The sequence below is a fragment of the Microcebus murinus genome, chromosome X (assembly GCF_040939455.1).
Source record: "Microcebus murinus isolate Inina chromosome X, M.murinus_Inina_mat1.0, whole genome shotgun sequence".
Taxonomy (NCBI): Eukaryota; Metazoa; Chordata; class Mammalia; order Primates; family Cheirogaleidae; genus Microcebus; species Microcebus murinus.
The window spans coordinates 16,529,534-16,555,693 of record NC_134136.1 but is presented as its reverse complement, the minus strand read 5'-3'; the positions used below and the strand labels follow the sequence as shown (position 1 = coordinate 16,555,693).

General features: G+C 35.1%; 1 protein-coding gene across 1 annotated transcript in view; it reads right to left on the bottom strand.

The window, feature by feature from the left end:
- The window catches only part of LOC105882300 (dachshund homolog 2), a 408,214-nt gene that overhangs the window by 164,542 nt on the left and 217,512 nt on the right, over positions 1–26,160 (bottom strand). The window contains exon 2 of the mRNA XM_075999087.1: positions 16,039–16,170. Within this exon, the coding sequence (XP_075855202.1) occupies positions 16,039–16,153 (115 nt within the window). The 5' untranslated portion in view covers positions 16,154–16,170. The remainder of the gene's footprint in view (positions 1–16,038; positions 16,171–26,160) is intronic.

The window sequence follows — 26,160 nt, the reverse complement described above, 5'->3', positions numbered from 1 at the left end:
ATCTCTGTCACTTAATTAAACTTTTTTACCTAGTCTTCACAATAACATTGAAAGATCATTATCAGGAACAAAGCAACAAATCTAAAACTCTTGTTTCCTAAAATTAAAAACAAGATGCATGTTCTTTCCTTTCTCCACTGCAATATATTAAAAATAACCCTAAAATATTTGGATTGGAAGCTTTTATTAGATCCTATTTTCCTCCTTTTTAAAATCAATTTCTTTGTTCCTTGCACGTATCTCCAGTCAATAAAATGAAAAATGATATAGATTTAGGAGGATAGTGGTCTCAGTGTAGCATCTCTCATATTATTATTCCAGTATCATCTGTTACAAAGTAAGACCAATTCCCACATCTAATTACAAACAGGATTTCAGAGTCATTAAACAAAATACATTTCCATTAGTGCTGCTGTAAGAAGATAGGGAAAAAATGAAGATTAGTTCATGCTGCACCTCTGTTTTTCAAGCTTTGAGGATTTAGAACTTTGTACTAAAAAACTATAAATTTGTAGATTATCAACAGTGAAAGACATGAAAATTCTTCATTCTAAACTGTTTAGACCGTGTTACTTGCCTTTTGTCATTAGCTTTTGTTGTGTTGCATTTAATTCTTACAGTAAAAATAATAAGAAACTAAAGAATTTCTTCGCTATTGCTTGGCAGATGCATGGAGATATTTCTTTGTGCTCTACAAAAAACAAGTTCCTTATACTTCAAAGTAAATTTGCTAAAACAAACCTTTCACATGAAAATGCATGCAAGTGGGTAATTTTGATTCAATGAGACAAAGCTGTTTTTTCTGCTATTAAAACACAGTGCTAGTTCTTAGATTACAATGAAGGTAACAGATAATAAATCAAGTAAAGTAGATCATGTAATATCCCTAAATGGCTGAAATACAAACTAAGAAGTACATATTTTCCTTCAATGAATGCATGCAGTTCTCATTAATGTTAATGCATCCAGGGAAGACTACACCCTGAAGCACTGCTGAATGTTTGAAGAACACAATCTCTTGTACTTTATTTTGTTACAACTTGTCTTATGAAAAGTTAATCCAAAAAAGCTTTAAGTGTCCCCTTTCATAGTATTTTAAGCCATACAGTCCATGGAGACCCAAGGTATTTTAAACTAAAGAATAATAATAAAATCTAAATATAATTGATCTGGTCCTACAGGCAAAGGAGAGAGAAACCTTCTTATTTGGGTTTTAAATCTTTCAAGAATAATGACAACTCCAATATATTACATTAATGCCTTTATCCTTTTATTGTGGGGTCAAAGGAGTTAGGACCAGGGCCACTTTCTTTATCATATATTGCTGAGATGCATTAAATAGCAATTCAATATGTTCTAATGTGTATAAAGAAAATATATTCTAGTTACTCTAGAATTCTGGAAGAAAACAGAGAATTGACAATAAAACCATATCTGGATTATCAATTTCCTAAAATTTATTTAGAGGCAGTCCCTGAACTAAATGGCCACCTTACCTATGTATACCACATCTCTCTTTTACCATTCAGGAATTAGAGCAATAAGGATAACCACTTAGCCTATGCACAAAGGGAGAATCGCCACAGTTAGACTGCCCTTAACTGTAATGGATCAAGTATAGAAAGAGACTCTCTTAAAGTTTCCCAGTTGCTCCTTGGCAGAGGTGGTTCTATACCCAGATCTACTAACATATAATATAGGCATGCTTCCCTGTGAATTCCCAATTTAATCTCAAAGGTACTCTCTTATTTCATCCTCTCATAGTTTTCCTTATTCTCAAGCCATCCTGGAAATCTCTATTTCTTGCTTGAGAGCAGGACTTCAGCCTGATTACATGTGATCTAGTTATCTACAATCAACACAACTATGTAATAAAGTACAGTGTATGCCAAATGAATTTTCATAAATAACTATGACAATGATACTATGCAAAGAGGGAAATAATCAGAAAGACAGAAAGACTTTTTCTAGGAGGGAATATGACTGTATAGATGTTCATGCAAGTAAACCTGCATTTCCACTTCAAGTTGTGTGTGTTTTTTTTCTCTCTCACTGACACACACACACACCTCCAAAAACATCACTGCAGTATATGAAATGTCTTTATTAATTTCTTAATATACCTAGCTAGTAAGTCCACAGGTAGACATAGCCCAGAAGAGGATAAAAAGAGGTTGTTGGAGAGGAAAAGGAAAGGATAGAGTTGGAAAATATCATCAAGAAGCAAAGGAGATAGGCAAAAGTTATAATTTAGATCTCATATCATTCCACTGGTAGACTTAAAATAATAATTTAGCTCCGTGCATTTTCCCTCATTGTGATTTTGTCAATAGAAACAGCATATAATGGTGATTACAATGAGTTTTCTGAAAATAAAACAAGTATAAATTGACGTTCCTCCCAAAGAAATCCCATATGTAATACAAAATCCACCGGAACTTACACGAAGAAAGTTTAACCATCTATATGCCAAATGATGTACATCTCTCTCCATAGAAAACCTAGGGATGCAGAAATCAGCTAATAATGTGTGTTCTACAAATTGTTCCTATTCATTATTTCCAATGAAAATTATATCAGGTTTATAGTTTTCTAATAAAGTAAGATGTAATTTTAAATTGGACTCTCTTCATCAGCAATTCAACTTTTGCAATTTATTTGGACAGATGTTTCTAAAGTATAGATGACACCAAAAAATCTTATTTTTCAATTCTATGCCACTAACCTTGATTGGCTGGGTGTGATTTTTTTTCTACATTGGCTATAAATTAGCATCTAATATGTGATAGAAGATTGTCGTTGTATTTTCTGGCTTAGAAACAATTAAAGACTTATAAATGCACAGCAGCTTACAAAGAAATGTTGGGACACAACAGTAAAGTAGAAAACACACTAGGATCATTAGCCTGAAAATACAAGATCATGGCTCTATTACCACTATTTTTCTCTTGTTAGAATGAGTAACCAGGAAGGCAATGGATTTGTTTGTGCCTCTCTTGTGTCTTCTATGATAACAGGAAGAGTATTGACTTCTTACTTGCCTCAAAGGAGTAATACAAAGGCATAAGGAAGTCAAGAACTATATTTTGGCATGATGGTACTAGAGAGATATTGCCCTTGTGTAATCAATAGAATTGTTAAAAATGCAGATATACTCATTTTTATATCAGTAGAGAATAACACCATTCCATGTTTATAAATGGTATACTAGTGTGGTTAAATCACTAAAACAAAGTATTTCCTTATGTTTGTTGAAAGGAAAATGGTTAAGAAAATACTTTGTTCATGGGATGAATGTGTAAAAATAATACCTACATTAACAACCCCAAAACACTCCTGTGAAACCTGAACAATATTCAAAATGATGAAAAACAATCGTTCTTTGGTCTTGTCATCTTTACTCTAACACTAAAATAACAGCCAAGACATTTTGCTTATTTTAGAATAAAACACCTACCTCTTTTGCCTTTGAAAGCACTTGCAAATTTTAAAAAAGAAAATCTCAAAAATGCTGACCACGTAATAGCTGAGTATTCACCGTGGGTGTCTAACATGAAAGGTTACAATATGGATCTGTGCCTACGCATTTCTTTTCAACTTGAGCAGCATCCTCCTGCTTCTGCTAACTCGGCAATCATACAGCTGACAGATTTCTGGGTTTTCTAAATAATGCATGGGCTTTTCTTTTAACATGTCAGTGCAAAAGTATCAATTCTGCCCCAGTGTCATTCATGATGTTGATTTTCCTTGACAGCATTCCATTAAACCAATGAGTTTTTCCCCTCCTGATGGTTTCTTAAATATTCCTCTGAGTGGTGTATTTGTGGTTTTTAAATAGATTGTGAAGGATGTTTGCATTTATGAGACAACTCCATGGCAGGTATAGTCAGAGAAAAGGTACAACAACAATAAAATCTTACAATATGACACATTTCCCTATTCCCTTGATTTCCTTAATCACTGCCCACCAAATAAAGGTCTTCATTCAAAACATTTGGACTTTCTAAAGAAATATCATTGAAATATTTACTACTGCTTGATATCTCTCTTGGGAAAGCAAAAACACATCTACTAAATCATGCATATTAACTTCATAGTCTACACAAGGAAAACAAATGCTTTGTTCTTTGCTCATTCTTTTATTAGAGCAGGTACTGTCTCCAGTACAATGTACTGATGCTCCACTGATTATGTCTCAGCAGTATAAAAGGCAGAAATTCTAAGGGAAGAGCACTTGTGTTCTAGTTTTATAATACAGTATATATTTTTCATAGATGCTGCTGCTCAATAAAATGTAAACCTTGAGCATCTCCAGAAAAAAACTTTGCCTCCTGTTTAAAAATTATTTAGATGCAAATAAATCCTTGGGGTTTCTGGAGGTTTCTTTGCAAATTTCTGTAAGCCATTTAAGATAACTATTAGGATCCTGTGCTGATCACCTAGAGGAGGCACTTGTAACAAACCATTCATGACCCAGCTAGAGATATCTGGCATCTTCAATAAAATTAAGAAATACTATTCCTTAGAAAATGTTGCAGATTCATTAAAAAAAATGAGGTAAAATTTGAAACAGGCAGAGTCTGTGTTTGGGCAGTTACCTTTTCTCCTGGTTGTTCACAATCTCTGTCTCTTAGGCTTTGCCCAGGGAGCCCCCCATCTCCTCAGCATGTGCTCTCAAATTATCATTCACACTAACATATAAACAACTGATAAGTGTAAAATTTGCTATACCCTGAGGAGCTTTAAAATGAATTTTATACTTTGCATTAGGCATGTCCTAGGAGAGTTGGGAATGGCAAAACACTATGATTTCCCAAAGTCCATGAAATTGTCAGATAAGGCCAGTTCTGAGGAAGTGTCTTATATTACTTGAATAAATGCACCTACTTTTGCTAAAGGAAACATACTCTTTGAGAATCTACACCCAAACAACTTCCTTCAATAAGTCAAAAACCAAACCTCACACATGAGTGAAATATGTATCTTCTACAGTGAGTGCCTATATGAAGTTTCTATATTGAGTTCTTACCTTGAGAATCAATGGCTTTAATAGTGGTTTCTTGAAAGTTTCTCTAGTTATAGTCTTCTTTTATTACTAAAGAGCTACTGATTCCAACTGTGTGTAATCAGGTTTTGTCTTTTCTCTTCGCTTTATATTTTACTACAATATTATTAACACAATTTAAGCAGAAATATATTGAGAGTATTTTTTTTGAGATAGGATCTTGCTCTGACACCCAGGCTGGAATGCAGTGGCATGATCATAGCTCATGATGATTACTGCAGCCTCAAACTCCTGGGATCAAATGATTCTCCTGTCTCAGCCTTCTGAGTAGCTGGGACTACAGGTATACACCACTATACCTGGCTCATTTTTAATTTTTTTTTTTTTTTTTTTTTTAGAGATGGGAGTCTTGCTATGTTGCCCTGGCTTGAGAGTATTTTTGATAAATAAATATTTATCTTATATGTAATCTCTATCCTTTTGCATATTAGCATAATAGATTTTTATACAAATAAAAATATATATGGGTGATACATAAATATAAATATGTGTATATACAGTTTTGGTATCATAATTCCTTTGGAAGGGCTCTTATTTAACTGTTTTAAGGTTTAATATTCAGGCCAAATTTCCATGGTGATCCAGGAAAGAAAAATAAATCTAGGAAGGTATAACTTCCTTAAGGACTTACCAGAACTCATAAGGGTATACCTTAAGACAGTTCACCCAGTGACAACCTCCCCAGGATTTATTTGTTCTTCTTTCCTGGTGCCTCTGTTAATGCTATTTAAGCAGGAAAAACTTATACAACCCTCCGCCCTTTGGAGTCAAATAGCAGGCCTTTATCCCAGCTAGTAATGCCTTACCACTCTTTTCTGCCTACCTTTCTTCCCTTTGAATCCGAAGAATCTTACCCCCATATGTGACCAGTAGCCAAGGGTTTAGAATACTAGGCTAATTCTAGGAGAACTGTCTATAAAAGCATTGGTTTTGATGGTAATACTGCTATGATGTCTGATTTGTGGTCTGATTTATTTTCCTACTCTATATCGATATACTATTAATATAAATTTTAGAAAAGTCAAAGGTCAATTCCTCTCACCCAACATTAACCAAACTATCATATTTCACTTCTTAGATTTTCTTTAAAGTCACAACCTTTGCTCTTAATATTCCTGGGAGCACTGGAGTTATTGCTACTTGGCAGGATCAGCTTGCCACTAAATGGGGGAACCATAATATTGAAATATTATGAAATTTGCATAACAATCATAGAGTGCAGAGTATTCAGGAAATGCATGGCGAATCAAAATATAATTTTTTAAATCAATCTGTGAATATATATTTCATAAAATTTACTTTGGAAATGTAAAATGTTGCAGCCACTTTGGAAAACTGTTTGGCACTTCCTCAAAGTGTTAAAAACAGAGTTATCATTTGACCCAGAAGTTCCATTCTTAGGTATATACCCAAGAGAAATGAAAATATATGTCTATATAAATACCTGCACATGGATATTGATACTAGCATTATTTATAATAGCCAAAAAGTGGAAATAACCCAAATGGCCATCAACAGATAAATGATTAAACAAAATGTGTCATATTCATAAAACAGAATATTATTCAGGCATTCAAAGAAAGTTCTGATATGTGCTAAAACATGGATGAATCTTGAAAACATGCCAAGTGAAAGGAGCTAGACACAAGAGGTCACATATTATATGATTCTATTTATATGAATTATCCAGAATAGGTAAATCCATAGAGACAGTGGAACGCATTAGTAGAGGAGTAGTTTCCAGGGGGGTTTAGAGGAAATAGGGAGTCCTAATGGGTACAGATTTCTTCTTGGTGTGACAAAAATATCTGGAACTAGATAATGAGGTAATAAAGGAAAATCAGATAATAGTAATAGTCGCATAATTCTGTGAATATACTAAGATCACTGAATAGTACAACTTAAAGGGGTGAATTTTATGGTATGTGAATTATACCTCAACAAAGCTCTTACAAAATTTTTGCTTTGGATGCTACAGAACTTTCAAACTTTCCAATAAGGGCACAAATATTTATTGAACTTGGGGTCAGTGCATACACTAGGTTCATTGTATACACAGACCATATCTGTGACTGTGTATATCTAAGTATCATAGAACCATAGAGAATTAGAGTTTAGAAAAAACAGTGATTATTTCCAAGTCCTTATATTAATATGTCCATTATAAAGTGAAATCGTGTCGGGGAGAGTATTTGAGGCAGGCCCACAAGGAGATTAGCTACTTCTCCCCATGGAGCCAAGTCCCTAAGATAGGGGTTGCCACAGAGGATAAGGAAATTGATAGGCAACAGAGAGAAATAAAAGAATACACAGAGACTAAGGTGTAGTTTATAGTTTTATATATATATATATATATATAAAGATCAGATATAACACAGTGGGGTACTCAGAAGACTGGTATATCTCCATAAATGCCAGCAATATGGTTAGATTCATAAAGGTTTTTATAATCACAGACATCAATTACCAGTTGTCAGGGTAACATATTTGCATATAAGGGAATGCTGTTGCTAGGGGATACAGGTAGTGGGTTGGGGTCAAAAGTCCTCTCAAGGGGCTTCTAATCTATCCCGGTGAACAAACAGGTATAAAGTCTTTCAGATGCTAACTTCTAAGTTCTAAGAAGTAGTTGTCAATTAACAAAGGTAAAACAAAAGAGGTATAGTAGCTCTATATTTTTTTGATTAGTTATGGTGGACTTAAAGGTAGACGGACGGAAGACAGCAGGAAACCCATCTCTACAAAACAGGTTGTTTATAACCACTGGGGCTCATCTGTGGGCAAAGTGCACTCATTGTCTCCAGCTCCCATCCTGTGGGACATATTTGCCTTATCTTGTCTTTCAAGATACAGGAAAGCCCACAGATATTGAGATACTGGGGAGCCTTCCTGGAAAACATCCCTACCGGAGATTTGAGAGCTCTCCCATGATAGCAGCCTCTAATAAGTGAACCATTGAGTCCACACATTCCTTCAGAGATAATCCCTACAAACTCCTGTTTCTGTCTTTAATATAGTAATATTGGGTTATACAATAAAATAGTGATCTTATGAGCCACATTTCATTAATTCCTCAATCATATTTTCCCAGCAAAATCCATTAAATGTGAGTGAATATTTAATTGGCCCAACTCTATATAAAATTATATGCTTTCTAAAATTGTCTTTTAAAGGAAATAGAAACAATCATGACAACAAACATTATTTTAACTTTTAGATGCATACATACTCTTAAGATGTAGACAGATATTCAAAATCAATATATTCTGTAAATCAGCCTTTGAAATCATTAGCATTGAATTTTTGTCAAGCTCCAATTAATTCATGAATAGACATTTTAATGATAAAATATAACAATAGTTATTTATTGTAAACTCCATTTACATACACAATTTCCTTATTAACTTAGATATGAGAACTGATTTACAATAATTTCCTCAAATGTTTTAGAGAAAAAAATTAACATTCTATATTTCTTGACCCAGTTTAAGAACTATTGCTTACATTTTCTCTTTTTGTTATTTTTCATTTGTTTGTATTTAATTTGTAAATATAACATGTGTGTCCTAGAAAATACTGCAAATCAATGTGTAAATACCTTGAACAGAACAGTATGCTGGGTAACACCCAGCATGGCTTCCTAAAGAGTAAGTCTTGTCAGGTGAATATCTCTTTCTGTGACAGAATGATAGCCTGAGAGGTAGAGGGGAAACAATAGATGTAATTTAGTTTGACTTTGTCAAGGTTGTTAAGACCAGTCTAAACAATTGGCTCATCAGTAAACTGTGAAAATCCAGGTGGTTCACATACCTGGAGAGAGTTACCAGGAGCAGGAGATGGACACTCAAAGAGTGGTCACCCATGAATCAATGCTAATTTAAGGCAATAATACAACAATATCTTCCAGGTACCAAAAGCAGGCAAAACATTTCTATCAGTGCCCTGAAGAAGGACAGAGGGATATTTTGATTACATGACAAACCTTTTGATCATGTGATGAAAATAAAACTTCTGAGGTGGGTTTAGAACCTGAAGTGAATCACTAAGTGGAAGATTCAATAAGAAATTAATAGTATAGATTACATACTATCAGATTACATAGTATCAGATTCAGGAGAGTACCCATTAAGAGGAAATAGTACAAACAGAAGAAGGAATGGACTAACTATGTTCAGGAATCATAAAAATGAAGATTAGAATCCAAAGGCAAAATTATTATCCCAAACTCTTTCATTGTAACTGAGGCACAAAGAGAGGAGGAGACTTGTTGGAAATCATAGAACAAAACTGTAGCAGAGCTAAGTATTTAGCATTAATGTACAGAAACCGAGAAAACAATAGAGGAGCCAATACAGTAGATTCAATACAGGCTAGATCTTCTCTCAAAATGAAGTTCTGCCCTTTGTTCCATTAAAAGCCAAGTTGGAGGCAGAACAAAGATGCAGGATTAGGAAGACCAGAATTGATTACAGGTTGGCTAATAAGATCTGTAAGATCAGATCACATCATTGCAAGCTATTCATTGGGAAGAAGAGAAAATGCTTAAGCTAAACTCTGAGGTGCTTTTATGAAAAATAACCTTAATGACATTGATAAAACAAGAAGTCCTTAATCCACTACATGAGATATTAAGAGTATGCACAATAAACGACTCCCCAGTAGTGAGAGTTGCTTACTTTTGGAATAAGTTTTTAGAAGAGTCTTGAAAAATACAGTAGGTTCTCCTGGCTTACATTCCTATTAAAGGGGCCATAGGTACAGAAGAAAGATGGACAATGTAGTAAAAGTTCACAGTTCTATGAGGAAAAACCTTCTAAAAACAGTTCTTGGTATCAGAATCTAATACCAACAAGCATGCTTTGCTTGATTCTCTAGAAACATCTTCCTCCATATCTAATGAAGTGTTTGGATAACATGAAGAAAGAAGGTAATCTTGGGATTTTTTAATTCCACTTTACAAGTTAATCAACCATATATACTCTAGTTCTTTCCACTATCAACTATATTTTCTAAAAGGTAAAATATTCAACATCTGTTCCACAGAAGCTAAACCAACACAAAATGCAGAACAAGCTTGTACTCAAAGGATAAGGATTTACATGGTTATCATCTTTGATTCTCCAGAGAATTTCACTGTGCACAATTCTTCCTGAAATAAGCAATGCAGTTAAATAATGCTCCATTTATTTCTAGAAGTAAATGGGCAACCCTGGAAGTCTTTGTTATATTTTTTTTAAAAAGAGCCTGCTGTTGTATAACTATATTTCTGATTTGACAGCTACAATTATAATCATTCAGGCATCTATTTCCCACAAACTCTCCACAGCTATAACCTTTAGTGATTAATTATAAAGCTCCAGGAGCAATAGTACACAGACTAATTTCCTAAAACAATAAAAGACAGAATTTCTCATTTGGAGCTAAATGAAACACGAACAGGTTGTTATTCATGGTGAAATCTTGATGCAGAGTCATGGTGCAGCCATTATAGAAGCTATTAAACAAAACTTCGAATCAAAGAAACTATAGGTCTGTCTTCAAAGAGAAAGTACTGTTCTTGCCTAAGAATATTCTGTTTGCTTTTACTTTTTAAGCCTAATGTTATTAACTCTATTTTCATCCTATTTTGCCTCTGCTGTTACAGAATCATCCAAAAATATAAATTTAAGTAAAACATGAGGAGATGTAAAAATCCCAGAAGGAAAATTTCTTTGCACACACATGCAAACATGTCAATTAAATACAGATTTTCTGTACTTTTAGGTCAGTGTCCTGTTTATTCAAGATGTGGTCAACAGATTTGGAAATTTCCTTAAGTCAGGGAGTAAGTGCTCTGTAACTACTCTTCTTGATTTTTTTTGTGAAGAGCAAAATGCACAATGGTTGATTCTCATATCTTCTGGAAAAAATGTTACATTATTACACATTCTACTGTTAAGTTCAAGTGTGAAAAAGAAAATGTTTAAATCCATATTTTGATAAAACCAATCACAAATAAAAGCCAAGACTTTCACAATTAAAGGGTAAGAGTCAAAGAGTCAATGGGTAGTAAGGGGTTGGAAAAAGAATTTACAAGTAATGCGCCAAAAAATGAAATATCATCCCTTTAAAATGACAAATAGGAAAACATATTAATACCAACAGCAAAATTTTAATGGAATATTTGATATCTTTTTATAGCTGTCATACTTTGACTTCTGGGGATTTAACAACTAATAAGAATGATGAAATTGAATAGCAATGCTGCTACAATATGGCATTTAAATTAGAACATATTGAAAGTTCACAACACAATAAAATGATAAATGTCTGAGATGATGGATATGCTAATTACTCAGATCTGATCGCTATACATTATATGTATCACAACATCACTCTGCATCCCATAAATATATATAATTATTTGTGTCAATTTAAACTAACTAACTAAATAAGAACAAAAGCATGCTTCTTCTGAACTTAAAAAAAGTTTAGTGTTTTTTAAGTTTCTGGTTACATAGATTATTTTGAGGATGGTTTATCAGAGCCAAAAATTGTCCTCTCAGATAAAATGTTCATATGACCACAAATACATGGAATGACGAGACATCATTTATTTATATTTCAAATTGTGCCTTACAAACGCTGCTTATAATAGAGGGATAGAAAATATTCACTCAACTTTATTTCTGAGCTGGAACTTAAGCCATTGAAGTTATACATAAAAATGATAGGCAATTCTAATTCATATTTAGAATTTATTTGGAATATTTGTGGATCTAGAATGATTTTTAAGGCTTGATTAATTGGACACAATTTCATAACTCCAAGTGAAACATTTGTTTCCTCACTTAATTGAAGAGAAAGAGGATAATATCAAGAATACCTATCAGAGTTAGAGTCAAAATAGTAATGCCCAGATTAGATCTGGAGGTCAGTTCAGGTATGACCTGAGGCCTGGTACGTATCTCGTAAACAGAACTTTGGTCAGGCCAAATTAAGTACAATCTTCTTTATCAGCTGTAGCTCTATCTCTAGAGTTATTGATTGAGATTCAATATCAAGGAAAAACATCCATTATGTAGTTTAGACTATACTAGAAAAGCAATTAAAATGGAGGAATAATGTTACCGCAGAAATATCCTGGGACTATGAATCAATATCTCTTTCATTACCTAGGTGTGTGACAACAAGCCAATTTCTCATCCTTCAAGCATCATCTATAGTATGAAGGCTTTGGATTTAACTATCTCAAGTTACTTAGAACTCTAAAATTTGATTTTGGAAATATTTGTCAATAAGATTGTAAACAATAGGAGCTTTATAGCTAACCTAAGAATGTAATTAATCAAAACTTTCTAGTCATCAAACATAAAGTTTCTTCAAGCCATATCCTCAACTCTTACTCAACTCCTAGAGATGGCCTGAGACCTCTGAGAACCACTATTTGTAGACAACTGTCAGGGGAAAAGTACAGGCTGTTTAATACTTCATTCAAAGCCATCCATTTTAGGATTTTCACTTTCATATCCTTCAAATACTGGTTCAAATGCTACAGCCTACACTTGATTTCCTTTTTGACATTATTAGAAAAAGTTTCTTCTTTCTCTATATTCTCAAAAGAATTGGTTTCTCTTCCTGCTTTTATCACATTCCATCTCAGACTACAGTCATTTATATATTGATTAATTTTGTTATCTCCTCTCCTATCTACATCACAAGCTTTTGAAATCTTGTGTTTTCCTGAAATCTACCGATTTTTATATTCCCTCCTCAGAGTACCAACATATTGCGTTTTTCACTGTTGGAATATTGTGGATGATTAATAAATATGAAAATAGAACTTTGTTGAGAATCATATTCAATGATTAATCTTTCATGGAATGGCTAAAAAATGGTCACTAACCACAATGCTCACTTTATTCACACACTTGCCCCTTATGGAATGTCTATTATTTGCTAGTCACTTCTATATGTACCATTGGAATTATGTGTAACAAAGCTGAAAATAGCTGTATCATAATCTAATGCTCACTTCTCTGTCACCATTTAAATAATGAAAACATTCAATGTGTATTTCTCATGATACTTCACAACTCAATTATTATTATCAAATTGACTGACTTTGCTTGATTAGATCCGGTACCTACCTTGTAAATAGTGTCAGCAGTTTTCCAAGATCTAGCTTTTTTTAAAGGTTAAATATATAATTTTCCAGTTCTACTTGAGTGATAAACATTCTGGAAGAACATGCCCATAACTAGTAATCAGACCCTAAATGCTATTAACTGTGATCTATCTTGTCAAGATTATCTATTTCCTTGCCTTCTTGGAAGGCAAAAAAGTGGATGAAAGTCAAAAAAAGAAAAATCAAGCCCAGTCTTTGATTTCAGTTTAAATCCTGAGATAGGAGACCCAGAGTGCATCAAAGACATACTAGTCCCTAGATTACAAAATAAATTAATATCTATAATTCTTTAAAAATATTTCCATTTATGAATGTTCACTTAAACTGTAGTTTATTATTTTCCATTAAAGCAGGGATTTCATTTATCCAGACTTTGAAAAACCTCAGGTACTTCATATAAATCTACATAACAACAATAATTATAGCCGGGCGTGGTGGCTCACGCCTGTAATCCTAGCACTTTGGGAGGCCGAGACGGGCGGATTGCTCAAGGTCAGGAGTTCGAAACCAGCCTGAGTGAGACCCCGTCTCTACCAAAAAAAAAAAAAAAAAAGAAAGAAATTAAAAAAAAACCAAAAAACAATAATTATAATCATACTATTTCAAGTGTGCTTCCTTCATTACATCAAAATAAGGATAATTAGATTAGAATCTCTGCATGGTCAAGGATAGTGACTACTGTCACTCTACTTCTATAGCACCAAGTATAACATCATACACAGATGGTAACCTAATACTTGCTTTTATCACAATAATGCATATCTGGAGTTAGGCCAGGTTATATCTAGCCAGAAAAATTATTAAATATTTAGCGAGTTAGAAATTAGGCCACCAGTATATATCTCAAAATGTTTTATAATGTATTGGTATAAAGGAGAAACAGAAATTTTGTAGAAAGTCTTTTTCTGAAATTGATATCCCTGAGACAAACATGACAGAAACTGCTGCATGAGTTCTCACTAATTTTTATCTATATAAAACATTCCTTTATAACAATATTGAATTATAAAAGGCTTCTGGTTGAATATGAGTCATTTCTAAGACACTTTAAGATTTGATAGCCAGGGGCTGGGTGTGTTTGCTCACACCTGTAATCCTAACATTCTGGGAGGCCAAGGTGGAAAGATCACTTGAGGTCAGGAGTTTGAGACCAGCCTGAGCAAGAGCGAAAAATAGAACAAAATTAGCTAAGCATGGGGCATGTGCCTATAGTCCTAGGTACTTGTGAGGCTTAGGCTGCAGGATCACTTGAGCCCAGGAGTTTGAGGTTTCTGTGAGCTAGGCTGATGCCACAACACTCTAGCCCAGGTGACAGAGCAAGACTCTGATTTGAAAGGCATTATGAGTAAAGATTAGAAAATTAATCATCAGTTTTCTCACTTTGTCCTAATTTTAACATTTTTTTATTCTAGGGGATTGATAAAGTCAAATTCCCATTACCAAACAGCATTGTAGAGGAGGTAGCGTGTGGAAGGAGCAAATACTTTGGACTTAACCAGACACGAGATTGAAACTTAGGTCTGCAGTTTATTAGCTTTGTGATTATGAACAAAGATGAACCACCCTGTGCCTCTGTTTCCTGATCTGTAAAATGAGAGTTTTGGAAGATTACTTTTCTCAGGATTTTGATAAAAAATGAAATGAATTCATAATGAGAGGTACTTAGTACACAGTAACTGGCAACTATTCTTACTGCCATTATTATTCTTTGCTTGGTGTTAATTTTAATCTTATCTATGGGTTGCTTCCAGTTCCTGTAAATCCAGCAAATGTGCATTTTCCATTGTTTCCTCAGTAAATTGCATTCAGGCTATATAGAAAGAAAGTACCACTGTGAACACTGGTTGAAAAGCAATTCTCACTCTATAACTCAACATGAACACTGTAATTTTAGATGACAATATCTACACTGGTAAAGTCAGAGTAAATCTCATAAAAATTTGATTCAATCATTTCCCTCTTTAATTCCCCTTCCTGCAAAATAAAACCGTACCATGCTTAAACTTCTAGAAACCTAGAAGAGATGTAAGGCAGCTGCCAATCTACCTATCACATTATATTGACTTTAACTGCTGAGTTAGTTTGGAAATCTGTGGCTCCTAAGACTATCTTTTAATTGCCCCTTACTTTTCTGCACTTAAATCAAATCATATTTATTTACCCATCCATCCATTCATGTAAGTTGATAGTTATAATCCTATCTACTTCCAAAAGAGAATTGAAGGGTCTTATTATCAAGGCCAAGTCACAATTATCATGGGTTTAAAAAATAAAGTAGTAGATAGGAGAGAACATTGCACTTCACAGTCATCTTTCCTTTTTGGCCTGCTCCTTGTTCTACCTCTTTTCTTTAGCTCTTGTCGATAATGCCTGGAGTCTGCCAGCACATTCATTTTGCTAAGGTGGTTGTACTTCTGCTGAAAACACTGAAGCCCAGCTAAACTGGATTCTCAGCATTGCCTTTCAGTGGTAAGCTATTTAGAGAAGGATAGAGTAAAAATTCTGGGATGAAGCTGGAATGGATCCGCCTTTGGCAGGCAGAGAGCACGTCTAATATTATAAGAATTAGAATTTAATTCCATTGCAATAAAATAATGAAGGTATCCAAATGCTTCCAAAATGAGATTCTGACCTGTAATGGTTTTCTAATTTCCATGTACAAGTTAGCAATAGTGTTAAGCATCCTTCTTGAGTAACTACTTATAGTCAAAGTATACACATTATTCTCACACCCCCATCCCTCCTCTCTCCCACTACACAAGAAAACAGTAAGATTCACCTGCCTGAGATTCCCAAAGACACTCACCCGTGTTAGAATTAAGATCATCAGGCTCTGATTCGGTCCCATTTTGGCTTCCACTTCCCTGAAGAGTATTCATAGCCATAAGCTTCATCTTCTGCAGCTTCATTGCCTCAGCCATTGCTGCAGCTGTTATACCTAAAACAAGAACCAAAACAAAGATAGTAAAATGCAAATAGTTTTAAACATCCCAAGACTCTTGATAATATACTCTGGTGTCTGCTAAGAGCTATGGACTGTTATTTTAGATAGAACTGACTATGTAGTAAATTCCATCTAAAACAACATTGTCAGAGGAAGCACTCTGGCATGCTAGAAGGAACCCCTTTCAAGAGCATATACTTGTTGGCACTTCTGCTAAAGGATGGCTTGTCTACACTATGAGAGTCAGCTTAGATGGAAGGGTGAGAAGGAGAAAATGACTTCAGGTAGTTTCACCCTTTTATACATTGAAGGACGAAATCCAAACATGTTATGCCATCTCTATGGCCAGCCCCTGGAGTATAATTATATTCTTTTATATTAATATAAAGCAGCTAAAATTATTTTCTGCATAATGGTATAAAGAGGTAGGGAGGAAATGGCTGTAGAGATAAAGTGAATGTGTAAGTTTGAAATTATTTCTCCTAAGAAGTCTTTATCAGGCAGCACCACAAACACATATAGTGAAACAGATACTAAAAATAACCGACCAACAATGCCCTTCAAAAAGTTTAGTGAATTCAACTTAATTATTTTTAGATAATATCCAAATCCCTAACCATCGACTGGTGGACTGCAGCCATGGTCAAAAACATAAAAGAAAACCATGACAGATATTAAAATAGCACTTCAGAATTCAGCAAAATTCATTCTACCATGCAAAAGTAATTGAAGGCAAAGAATAAATATATTGGTTATTTAAAAAATAAAACATAATTACCATCAGAAGATCCTGATTCTAAAACGTAGGGTGAATCCTTATCAAAGCTGTAAGGGTAAGTATGTATAGCCTAGACTATCTAACTGTGTATGCTTTGTAGCATAGCTAAGGTTCTATTTTGCCACTATATACTCTTTACAATGCGTGGAAAACTCATAATGAACCAAACTTTTCATGACAATGGATTGTCTCTAAATCATGGCAAAGAAAATATCTGAAAGAAAATTGCTTTAGTCTCTAAACTGATGACATATATATTTTCACATTATTTAGATGGTCTGAGATATTTTCTTGTCATATCTAATTTAGCTTTGCTGAATTCCAATCCCCTAAATGATTTGTCTAGCCCCAGTGGTAAGTCTGGGCAGAAAATATGATGGCAATAATTTAAACATAGGAACTCTATTTAGGACTGCCAGAGCTGAGTACCACATAACCAAAATTGTATCAGTAAAAGTGTATTGAATTTTCATTGGCTCCTCAGAACTGGATCCTGACTATGACAATTATTGATGATCAATAGCTATTTCATTATTTATAGCATAAATAATGGATTTCTGTGAACAATATATATGTCTTCTAACTGTGAAAACTAAGGTTGATTAATATCTAAACCATCTTATAAAAGAAAAATTCCAGGTAACATGTGTTTCATACAATGACACTAAGAGAATGAATCAGCAAGATTCCACACATATTTTTAATTTATAGAAAATATGGTAAGTTCCAATATTTATGTATTCTTCTAAGAAAATGCTATCCATATGATATCTATATGATATCACTGAAGAAAAAGTCAGTGAGAAAATTTAGAAAATAAAGTTAAGGTAGAAGAGAAGAATATGGCTGACCAGAGATATAGGCTGCCAGATTGTCTCAAAAAGAAGGAAAAGTTTTAGATTAAATTTATAAAAAGATATATATCAAGTATAATTCTGAGGGAAAAGTGCCAGAACCTACCAGAAATTCCACAGGAAGGAGTTTCAGAGCAGAACAAGACAGAGCAAGATATCAGCAGAGATCAACTCCCAAGAGGCTTAGAGCATATAGAAAAGGGAAGGTGGGAATTTTGTTTCACTTTCCCTCAGACCTCTAGAAGTTGGCGGGCTCCCCATTGGCTCAAGAGCCTTTTTACCCTCATCAGCCCAAGTCTTCTGCTGCCAGTGAAATGGGAGCTTATTGAGGACAAAGCACCAACCTGCCAGCCCCCTTGAGGTCCCTTCCCATCACCACATACCCAAGCTGAGATGGAAGATGCAATATTGCTTATCCACTCACTCTGAACCTGTGTCCTTCCCTGGGATCTTCAGACTCTTTTTGTTGTTGTTGTTGTTAATTTGTTCTTTATTTTTATCCTATTTTTTCAAATATATATGTATATTTTTCAGAATATTACAGGGGTAGAAATATTTAGGTTTCAAGTATTGTCTTTACCCCATTCAAGTCAGAGCTACAAGTTTGTCCATCCCCCAGACACTGCTCACCCCACACATTAGGTATGAATATACATATCCCCTCCGCCTCCCTCAACCTGTCTGACAACCAATGAAAGTAACTAACATATATGCACATAAGTGTTGATCAATTAATAACAATTTGATAGTGAGTACATGTGGTGCTTGTTTTTCCATTCTTGGGATACTTCACTTAGTAGAATGGGCTCCAGCTCCATCCAAGTTAATGCAAGAGGTCCTACATCACCATTGTTTTGTGGCTGAGTAGTACTACATGGTATACATATACTACATTTTATTAATGCACTCATGTACTAATGGGCACTTGGGTTGTTTTCACATCTTTGCAACTATGAATTGTGCTGCTATAAACATTAAAGTGCAGAAGCCTTTTTATAGAATGTCTTTTTGTCCTCTGGGTAAATACACAGTAGTGGAATTGCTGGATAAAAGAGTAGGTCTACATTTAGCTGTGGGAGATATCTCCATATTACTTTCCTAGAGTTTGTACTAGTTTGTAGTCCCAGACAGCAGTGTATGAGTGTTTCATTCTCTCTACATGCATGCCAACATTTGTTGTTTTGTGACTTTTTGGTAAATGCCATTCTCACTGGAGTTAAGTGATATCTCATTATGGTTGTGATTTGCATTTCCCTGATGATTAAACATGCTGAGCATTTTTCATGTTTCCTGGTCATTAGTCTGTCTTCTTCTGAAAAGTTTCTGTTCATGTCCTTTGACCAATTTTTAATGGGGTTGATTTATTCTTGCTGATTTTCCTGAGTTCTATATAGATTCTAGTTATCAGCCCTTTATTGGACATGTAGCATATGAATATATTATACCTTTCTATAGGTTGTCTGGTTGCTCTAGTAATACTTTCCTCAGCTGTGCAGAAAGTTTTTAATTTGATCAAGTCTCTTTTACTTATTTTTATTGTTGCTGTGATTGCCTTTGGGGTCTTCTTCATAAATTCTTTGCCTAGGCCGAAGTCTGTAAGTGTTTTTCCAACATTTTCTTCTGGAATTCTTATAGTTTCATGCCTTAGGTTTAAGTCTGTTATCACCATGAGTTGAGTTTAGTGAGAATTGAAAGGTATGGATCCTGTTTCAGTCTTATACATGTGGCTATCCAGTTTTCCCAGCACTATTTATTGAATAAGGATTCTTTTTCCCAGTGTATATTTTTGTATGCTTTTTCAAAGATTAGCTAGCTATATGAGGATGGTTTTATATCTGGGTTTTCAGTTCCGTTCCATTGGTCTATGTCTCTGTTCTTGTGCCAGTACCATGCTTTTTTGCTTACTATATAGTCTGTACTATAGCCTAATGTATGGGAAAGTGATACCACCCAATTTGTTCTTTAGGCTTATTAAGTTTGCTTTGGCTATATGGGGTCATCTCTGGTTCCATTTGAAGAGTAGAATTATTTTTTCTAGATCTGCAAAAAATGATGTTGATATTTTAATAGGGATTCCATTGATCACATTGGGTAGTATAGACATTTTAATAATGTTGATTCGGCCAATCCATGGTATGGATTTCCATCTTTTTAAGTCTTCTGCTATTTCCTTCTTCGTGTTTCATAGTTTTCCCTGTAGAAGTCTATCACCTCATTGTGAAATGTATTCCCAAGTATTTTATTTTCTTTCTTGCTATTGTGAAGGGTATTGAGTCATTGATTTGCTTCTCAGATTGACTAATGTTCTCATATATGAATGCTACTGATTTGTGCACATTGATTTTGCCATCTGAGCCTCTGCTGAATTTGTACATCAATTCCAGTAGTCTCATGGCAGAATCTTTGTGGTTTTCTAGATATAAGATCATATCATCAACAAGGAGCAATGGTTTCACCTGTTCTGCCCCAGTTTGAATGCCCTTGATTTCCTTCTCTTGTCTGATTGCTCTGGCTAGGACTTCCAGCACTATGTTGAATAGAAGGGATGATAGAGGGCAACCTTGTCTGGTTCCAGTTTTAAGCAGGAATGCTTCCAAATTTTCCTGTTCAGTAGGATGTTTGCTGTGGGTTTGTCATATGTGACTTTTTTCAATTTGAGGTAAGTCCTGTCTATGCCTATTTTGTTAAGCATGCTTATCATAAAAGGGTACTGAATTTTGATGAATGCTTTTTATGCATCTATTGAGAGGGTCATATGGTCTTTGTTTTTACTTGTATTTATGTGGTGAATTACATTTATAGATTTGCGTATGTTAAACCATCCCTGCATTTCTGGAATGAACCCCACTTGGTCATGATGAATTGCTTTTTTGATAAGCACCTGAATTTGGATTGCTAGGATTTTACTCAGAATTTCTGCCTCTATATTTATAAGAGACATTGGTCTACAGTTTTATTTTTTGTTGTTGTTGTTGTATCTTTTCCTGGTCTTGGTATCAGGTTGCTGTTGGCTTCATAAATATGTTGGAGGGAATATCTTCCTCCTTGACGTTGTAGAATAATTTCTGGAGCATAGGCACCATTTCTCCTTTATAGGTCTCGTAAAATTTGGGTGTGAATCCATCTGGTCCAGGACTTTGTTTTAGGAAGTTAATTTTATTGCTGCTTCAATTTTGGTACTTGATATTGGTCAGTTCAGAAATACTAATTCTTTCTGATCGAGCCTAGGGAGGCTGTGTGTTTCTAATCATTTGCCCTTTTCCTCCACATTTTCATGTTTATGTGTACAGTGACTTTTATAATATTTATAGATGGCATTTTCTATTTTTGTGGTATCAGAAGTAATTTCTCTTTTTTCACTCCTTACTGAGCTTATTAGAGTCATTTCTTTTCTCCTTCTGGTTAATCTAGGAAGAGGTATGTCAATTTTGTTTATTTATTCAAAGAACCAACTTTTTATTTTATAAATCTCTTGTATAGTTTTTTTCTATCAATTTCATTTAGTTCTGCTCTGTTCTTGGTTATTTCTTTTATTCTGGTTTGTTTTAGTATTGGTTTGCTCATCCTTTTCCAGTTCTTTGAGAAAATTCATTAGATTCTTTATTTATGATATTTCTTTCATTTGGATGTAGGCACGTATAGATATAAATTTTCCCCTCAGGACTGTTTTAGCTATGTCTCACAGATTTTGATACCTTGTGTCTCCTTTATCATTTAGTTCAAAGGATCTTTTATATTTCCATCTTAATTTCCTCCTTAACCCAATAATCATTCAGCAGGAGGTTGTTTAGTTTCTATTACTTTGTTTAGAGATGAGTGTTTCCGTTGGAGTTGATTTCTAATTTTATTCCACTGTGATCTGAGAAGATTCATGGTATAATTTCTATATTTTTAAATTTGTTGATACATGTTTTGTGGCCTAAGATATGCTCAATCTTAGATAATATCCCATCTCAGACAAGCAAACACTGAGGGAATTCATCAAGACAAGGCCCCCCAGGAAGTACTCAAAACAGTATCCACATAGATCAGCACAATAGACACTCACCAGTGTAATGTCAACCAAAAGCTAAAGGTCAAAGTTTAGATACCACAATGGCTGAAGAGGAAAATCACAGCAATAAAGTTTTACTCAACAGGATGAACATATATCCACCCCTCTTATTAGTTCTTTCAATAAATGTGAAATGGCTGGAACTTCCCACTAAAGAGACATGTGCTGTCCAAATGGGTAAATTACACAAGCCAAGTATCTGCTGTTTTCAGGAAATACATGTAACCCACAAGATATGTTCAGACTCAAGGTGAAGAGATGGAAGACAGTATTCCATGAAAATGGAAACTATAAGATAGGTGGCATACCATTTCTGATTTCAGATAACAGTCTTCAACAAAAGTAATGAATGACAAAGATTGTCATTATATAATGGTTAAGGGTACAATTCAACAAGAAGACATAATATCTCTAAATATTTATGCACCTAACTCAGGTGCACCTAGATTCATAAAACAAATCATACTTGATCTAAACAAAATGATAAACATCAGCACATAATAGCTGGAGAATTCAATACCCCTCTGACAGAACAGGACAGACCCTCCAAACAGAAAATAAACAAAGAAACAATGGACATAAACAGAACTTTAAAACAAATGGACCTGACAGACATTTACAGAACCTTCTACCCAAAACCCACCAAGTATACGTTTTTTCTCATCAGCACCTCAGCTTTCGTCTCACTCATAACCACATAAATATTTCACAACTCCGGCCCAGTCTGTAGGAGTCACAGGAGCTGATGGGTCCTGGGGGATCAGTGTGACCCCAAAGCTTGGACATTCTAAGTGGGCTGCCTTCCAGAGAAATGGACAGATACAACCAAATTTTAACTGTCCTCCATTCAGATTACTTTCCTCCCCCACTCTGCCCCTCCCTGCTTCTCCCAAGAGGTATGATTGAGCCAAGACTCTCAGAGGCAACTGTTTACTCTATGTTGATGTACCAAACCCATCAAGACGTCCACAAAAAGAGGGGCTCACATCTTTCCTCTTTACAACATGTAGCAGACCAAGGGATGCTTGGTCTGTGAGCTCCCTTCCCTCTAACCGTCTCAGATACTACTTGCATGGCTGCTTCCGCAATGTAGGGGAAACCCCATATTAAAGGAACAACAAAGCTGCTAGAGCACTCCACAGGCAACCTAGGACCAACACACTTCTCCCTTACATGATCAGGGATTGAACTTGGGGGACCTGGAGACAGGCCAACAGTCCAGGTCCCATATTCCCAGGAATGGATCATGTTGATAGGGGGAACAAAGGGGAGAGTTGTGAACTAACCTTTGGAGGTGAGAGAACTGATATGAGTACAGCTGAGAAGAGACTGCAGTGTGGGTCCTGCTCACAGCACACTCATGGAGCACCCTTCCCCCTGAAGTAAAGCCATACCTTTGGCCCAGGACAAGATCCTGGATAGGGAAGCTCCCAGCCCACAGAGCCATTCCTGGTGAGGTCAGCTAGTTTGAGCTCCTGGTGCAGCCAGATGCCAGAAGGAGACCATGGTGTGGGACAGGGAGAAAAGCAAAATCAACTCCTTACAGCAAGATAGTGACAGCTCAGACACCTCTGCTCCCACATGGATAATTTTGGACTGTATGGGTTTGCTTTAGCCCCTCCCTCATGCTTTCCCCAGTGACCTGGGAGCAGACCCTTTACCTCTTCCCAGACAGCTCTCTTACTGGACTTTGTAGAGCCTGAAGGCAGGCTCTGCCACCTAAGCCCTACTCAGCCTAAGTCCTACACACACCTCTGCTGTGGTAGATAATAAGGACTCACCTGGAAGCTCCAGGGACCCACCTACCACCTGGGGCACTGGAGTGTTTCTCCTGAGGGACTAGAGCAGGTCATAGTTTTAAAAAATGAACTAAAATAACAAGAACATAAAAAGAAAACAAAAACAGAAAAACAGCAACCAACTTATACAGCTCTTTACAGCATTGACTGAATCATACAATGCATAGCTGATTCTTACCCACCAGCACCACCTGCTATCACAGGGATTAAACTGGACACCCCAATATAATTCATGCTGTTAAAAAGATGACAGAACTAGAGAAAGACAGAGGATTTCACTGACCTCCATCTTATCTCATCAGCATAAGGCAGGGAATCTGCTCACACCCATAGCACATCACCACTATACCCTATGAAGAACTAGCAACTGAGAAAACCACCACACTAAGGATGTCAATAACCAAGGCATACATCCAGAACCTACACCCTGTCAAAGCACACACAAGCAAAGCCAAAATTTCTTACCTAGCATACACTACACACACATACTTAAGGAGGGGGGTAAAGTCCCATATAAACAAAAGAAAAGAAAATCTAAAACCAAGAAGCAACAGCTGCTCCAGATGAGAGAGAATCAGCACAATTACTCTGGAAGAATGAAAAATCAGAGGGAAACACTCCCAAAGGGGCATATAAGCTTTGTATCAATGGATCCCAACTAAAATGAAAATACTGAAATGACAGATAAAGAATTAAAAACATGCATTGTATGGAAGATCCATGAAATCCAAAAGAATATGGAAAATGAACTCAAACAAACCAGAAAAACAATTCAGAAAATGAATGAAATATTTACTAAACAGATAGGTATATTTAGAAAAAGAAGTAGAATCTCTAGAAATGACAAATTTTGTTTATAGAAATAAAAAACTCAGTGGAAAGCTTTAAGAATAGACTAGACCAGTCAGAAGAAAGAATTTCAGAGCTTGATGACACTCTTTTTAATTATCCCAGTTAGCCAAAAATAAAGAAAAAAAGACTCAAGAGGAATTAATAAACAATACCAGAAATAAGGGATTATGTAAAACAGCCAAATATAAGAATAATAGAGACCCCTAAGGGTGAAGAATAAAAAGAGCAAGAGCTAGAAAACCTATGTGAGGGAATAATTGAGCACAACTTCCCTGGTCTTGCTAGAGATTTAAACATCCAGATACAAGAAGCTTAACAAAAAACTTGGAGATACATTACACAGAGGCAATCACCAAGACATATTGCAATCACACTTCCCAAAGTCAACTCTAATGAAGAACTATTGTGAGCCATTAGGCAAAACATCAAGTAAGTTACAAAGGAAAATCCTAACTGCATACTTCTCAGCAGAGACCTGAAAAGCCAGAAGGGATTGGGTCTCTATTTCTGGTATTCTTAAACAGAACAACTGCCAGCCTAGAACATTTTATCATACAAAACTAAGTTTCATATATGAATGAGAAAAAAACGAGTTTTCCAGATAAGGGAATTTGTCATGATAAGACCAGCACTGAAGAAAATAATTAAAATTTCATTATACAAGGATCAGAACAATCAACACTCACCAGTGTAAAATCACCCAAAAGCTAAAGCACTCAGTTCATATAAAACAACAGTGTGAGAGGGAAAACAACACATTAAGCTACTACTCAACATAATGAACAAAACAACATCCAAGATATCAATTGTATAAATCAGCATTAACAGTATTGATGCCCCATTCAAGGCATAGGCTAGACGAATGAATCAAAAAATACAACCCCAGTATCTGCTGTTTTCATGAAATACATCTAACCCACAAGGACACATATAGACACAAGATAAAGGAATGTAAAATAATATTCCATGCAAATGGAAACCAAAGGAGAGGAGGTATAGCCATACTCATATCACATAAAATTGACTTTAAATAAACAGTGATAAAGAAAGAAAAAGATGGTCATTTTATAGTGGTAACAAGTACAATTTAACAAGAAGAGATAACAATTCTAAATATATATGCGAGTAACACAAAAGCTCCCACATCCATAAAATTATATTAGATCTAAGCAAATCAATAAATAGCAGTATCATAATTACTGTGGAATTCAAAACCCACCGACAGAGCTAGACAGATCATCAAAGCAGAAAAGAAATAAAGAAACACTGGACTTTAATTGGACTTAAGAACAAATGGGACTAACAGACATTTACAGAACATTCTACCCCAAAACTAGTGAATACACATTCTTTTCATCAGTATATGGAACATTCCCCAAGATTGATCATATCTTAGGCCACAAAAAATGTCTCAACAAGTTAAAGAAATAGAAGTAATATAATATTCTATCTCAGACCAGAGTGAAATAAAACTAGAAATTAATTCCAAGGGAAAAAAAAACTAAAAAATACAAAAAGTGATGGAAATTAAAAAACCTGCTTCTTTACAATTATTGGGTCAATAATTAAATTAAGGTGGAAATCAAAACATTCCTTGAACTGAATGACAAATGGGACCCAAGCTACCAAAATCTATGGGATTAAGCA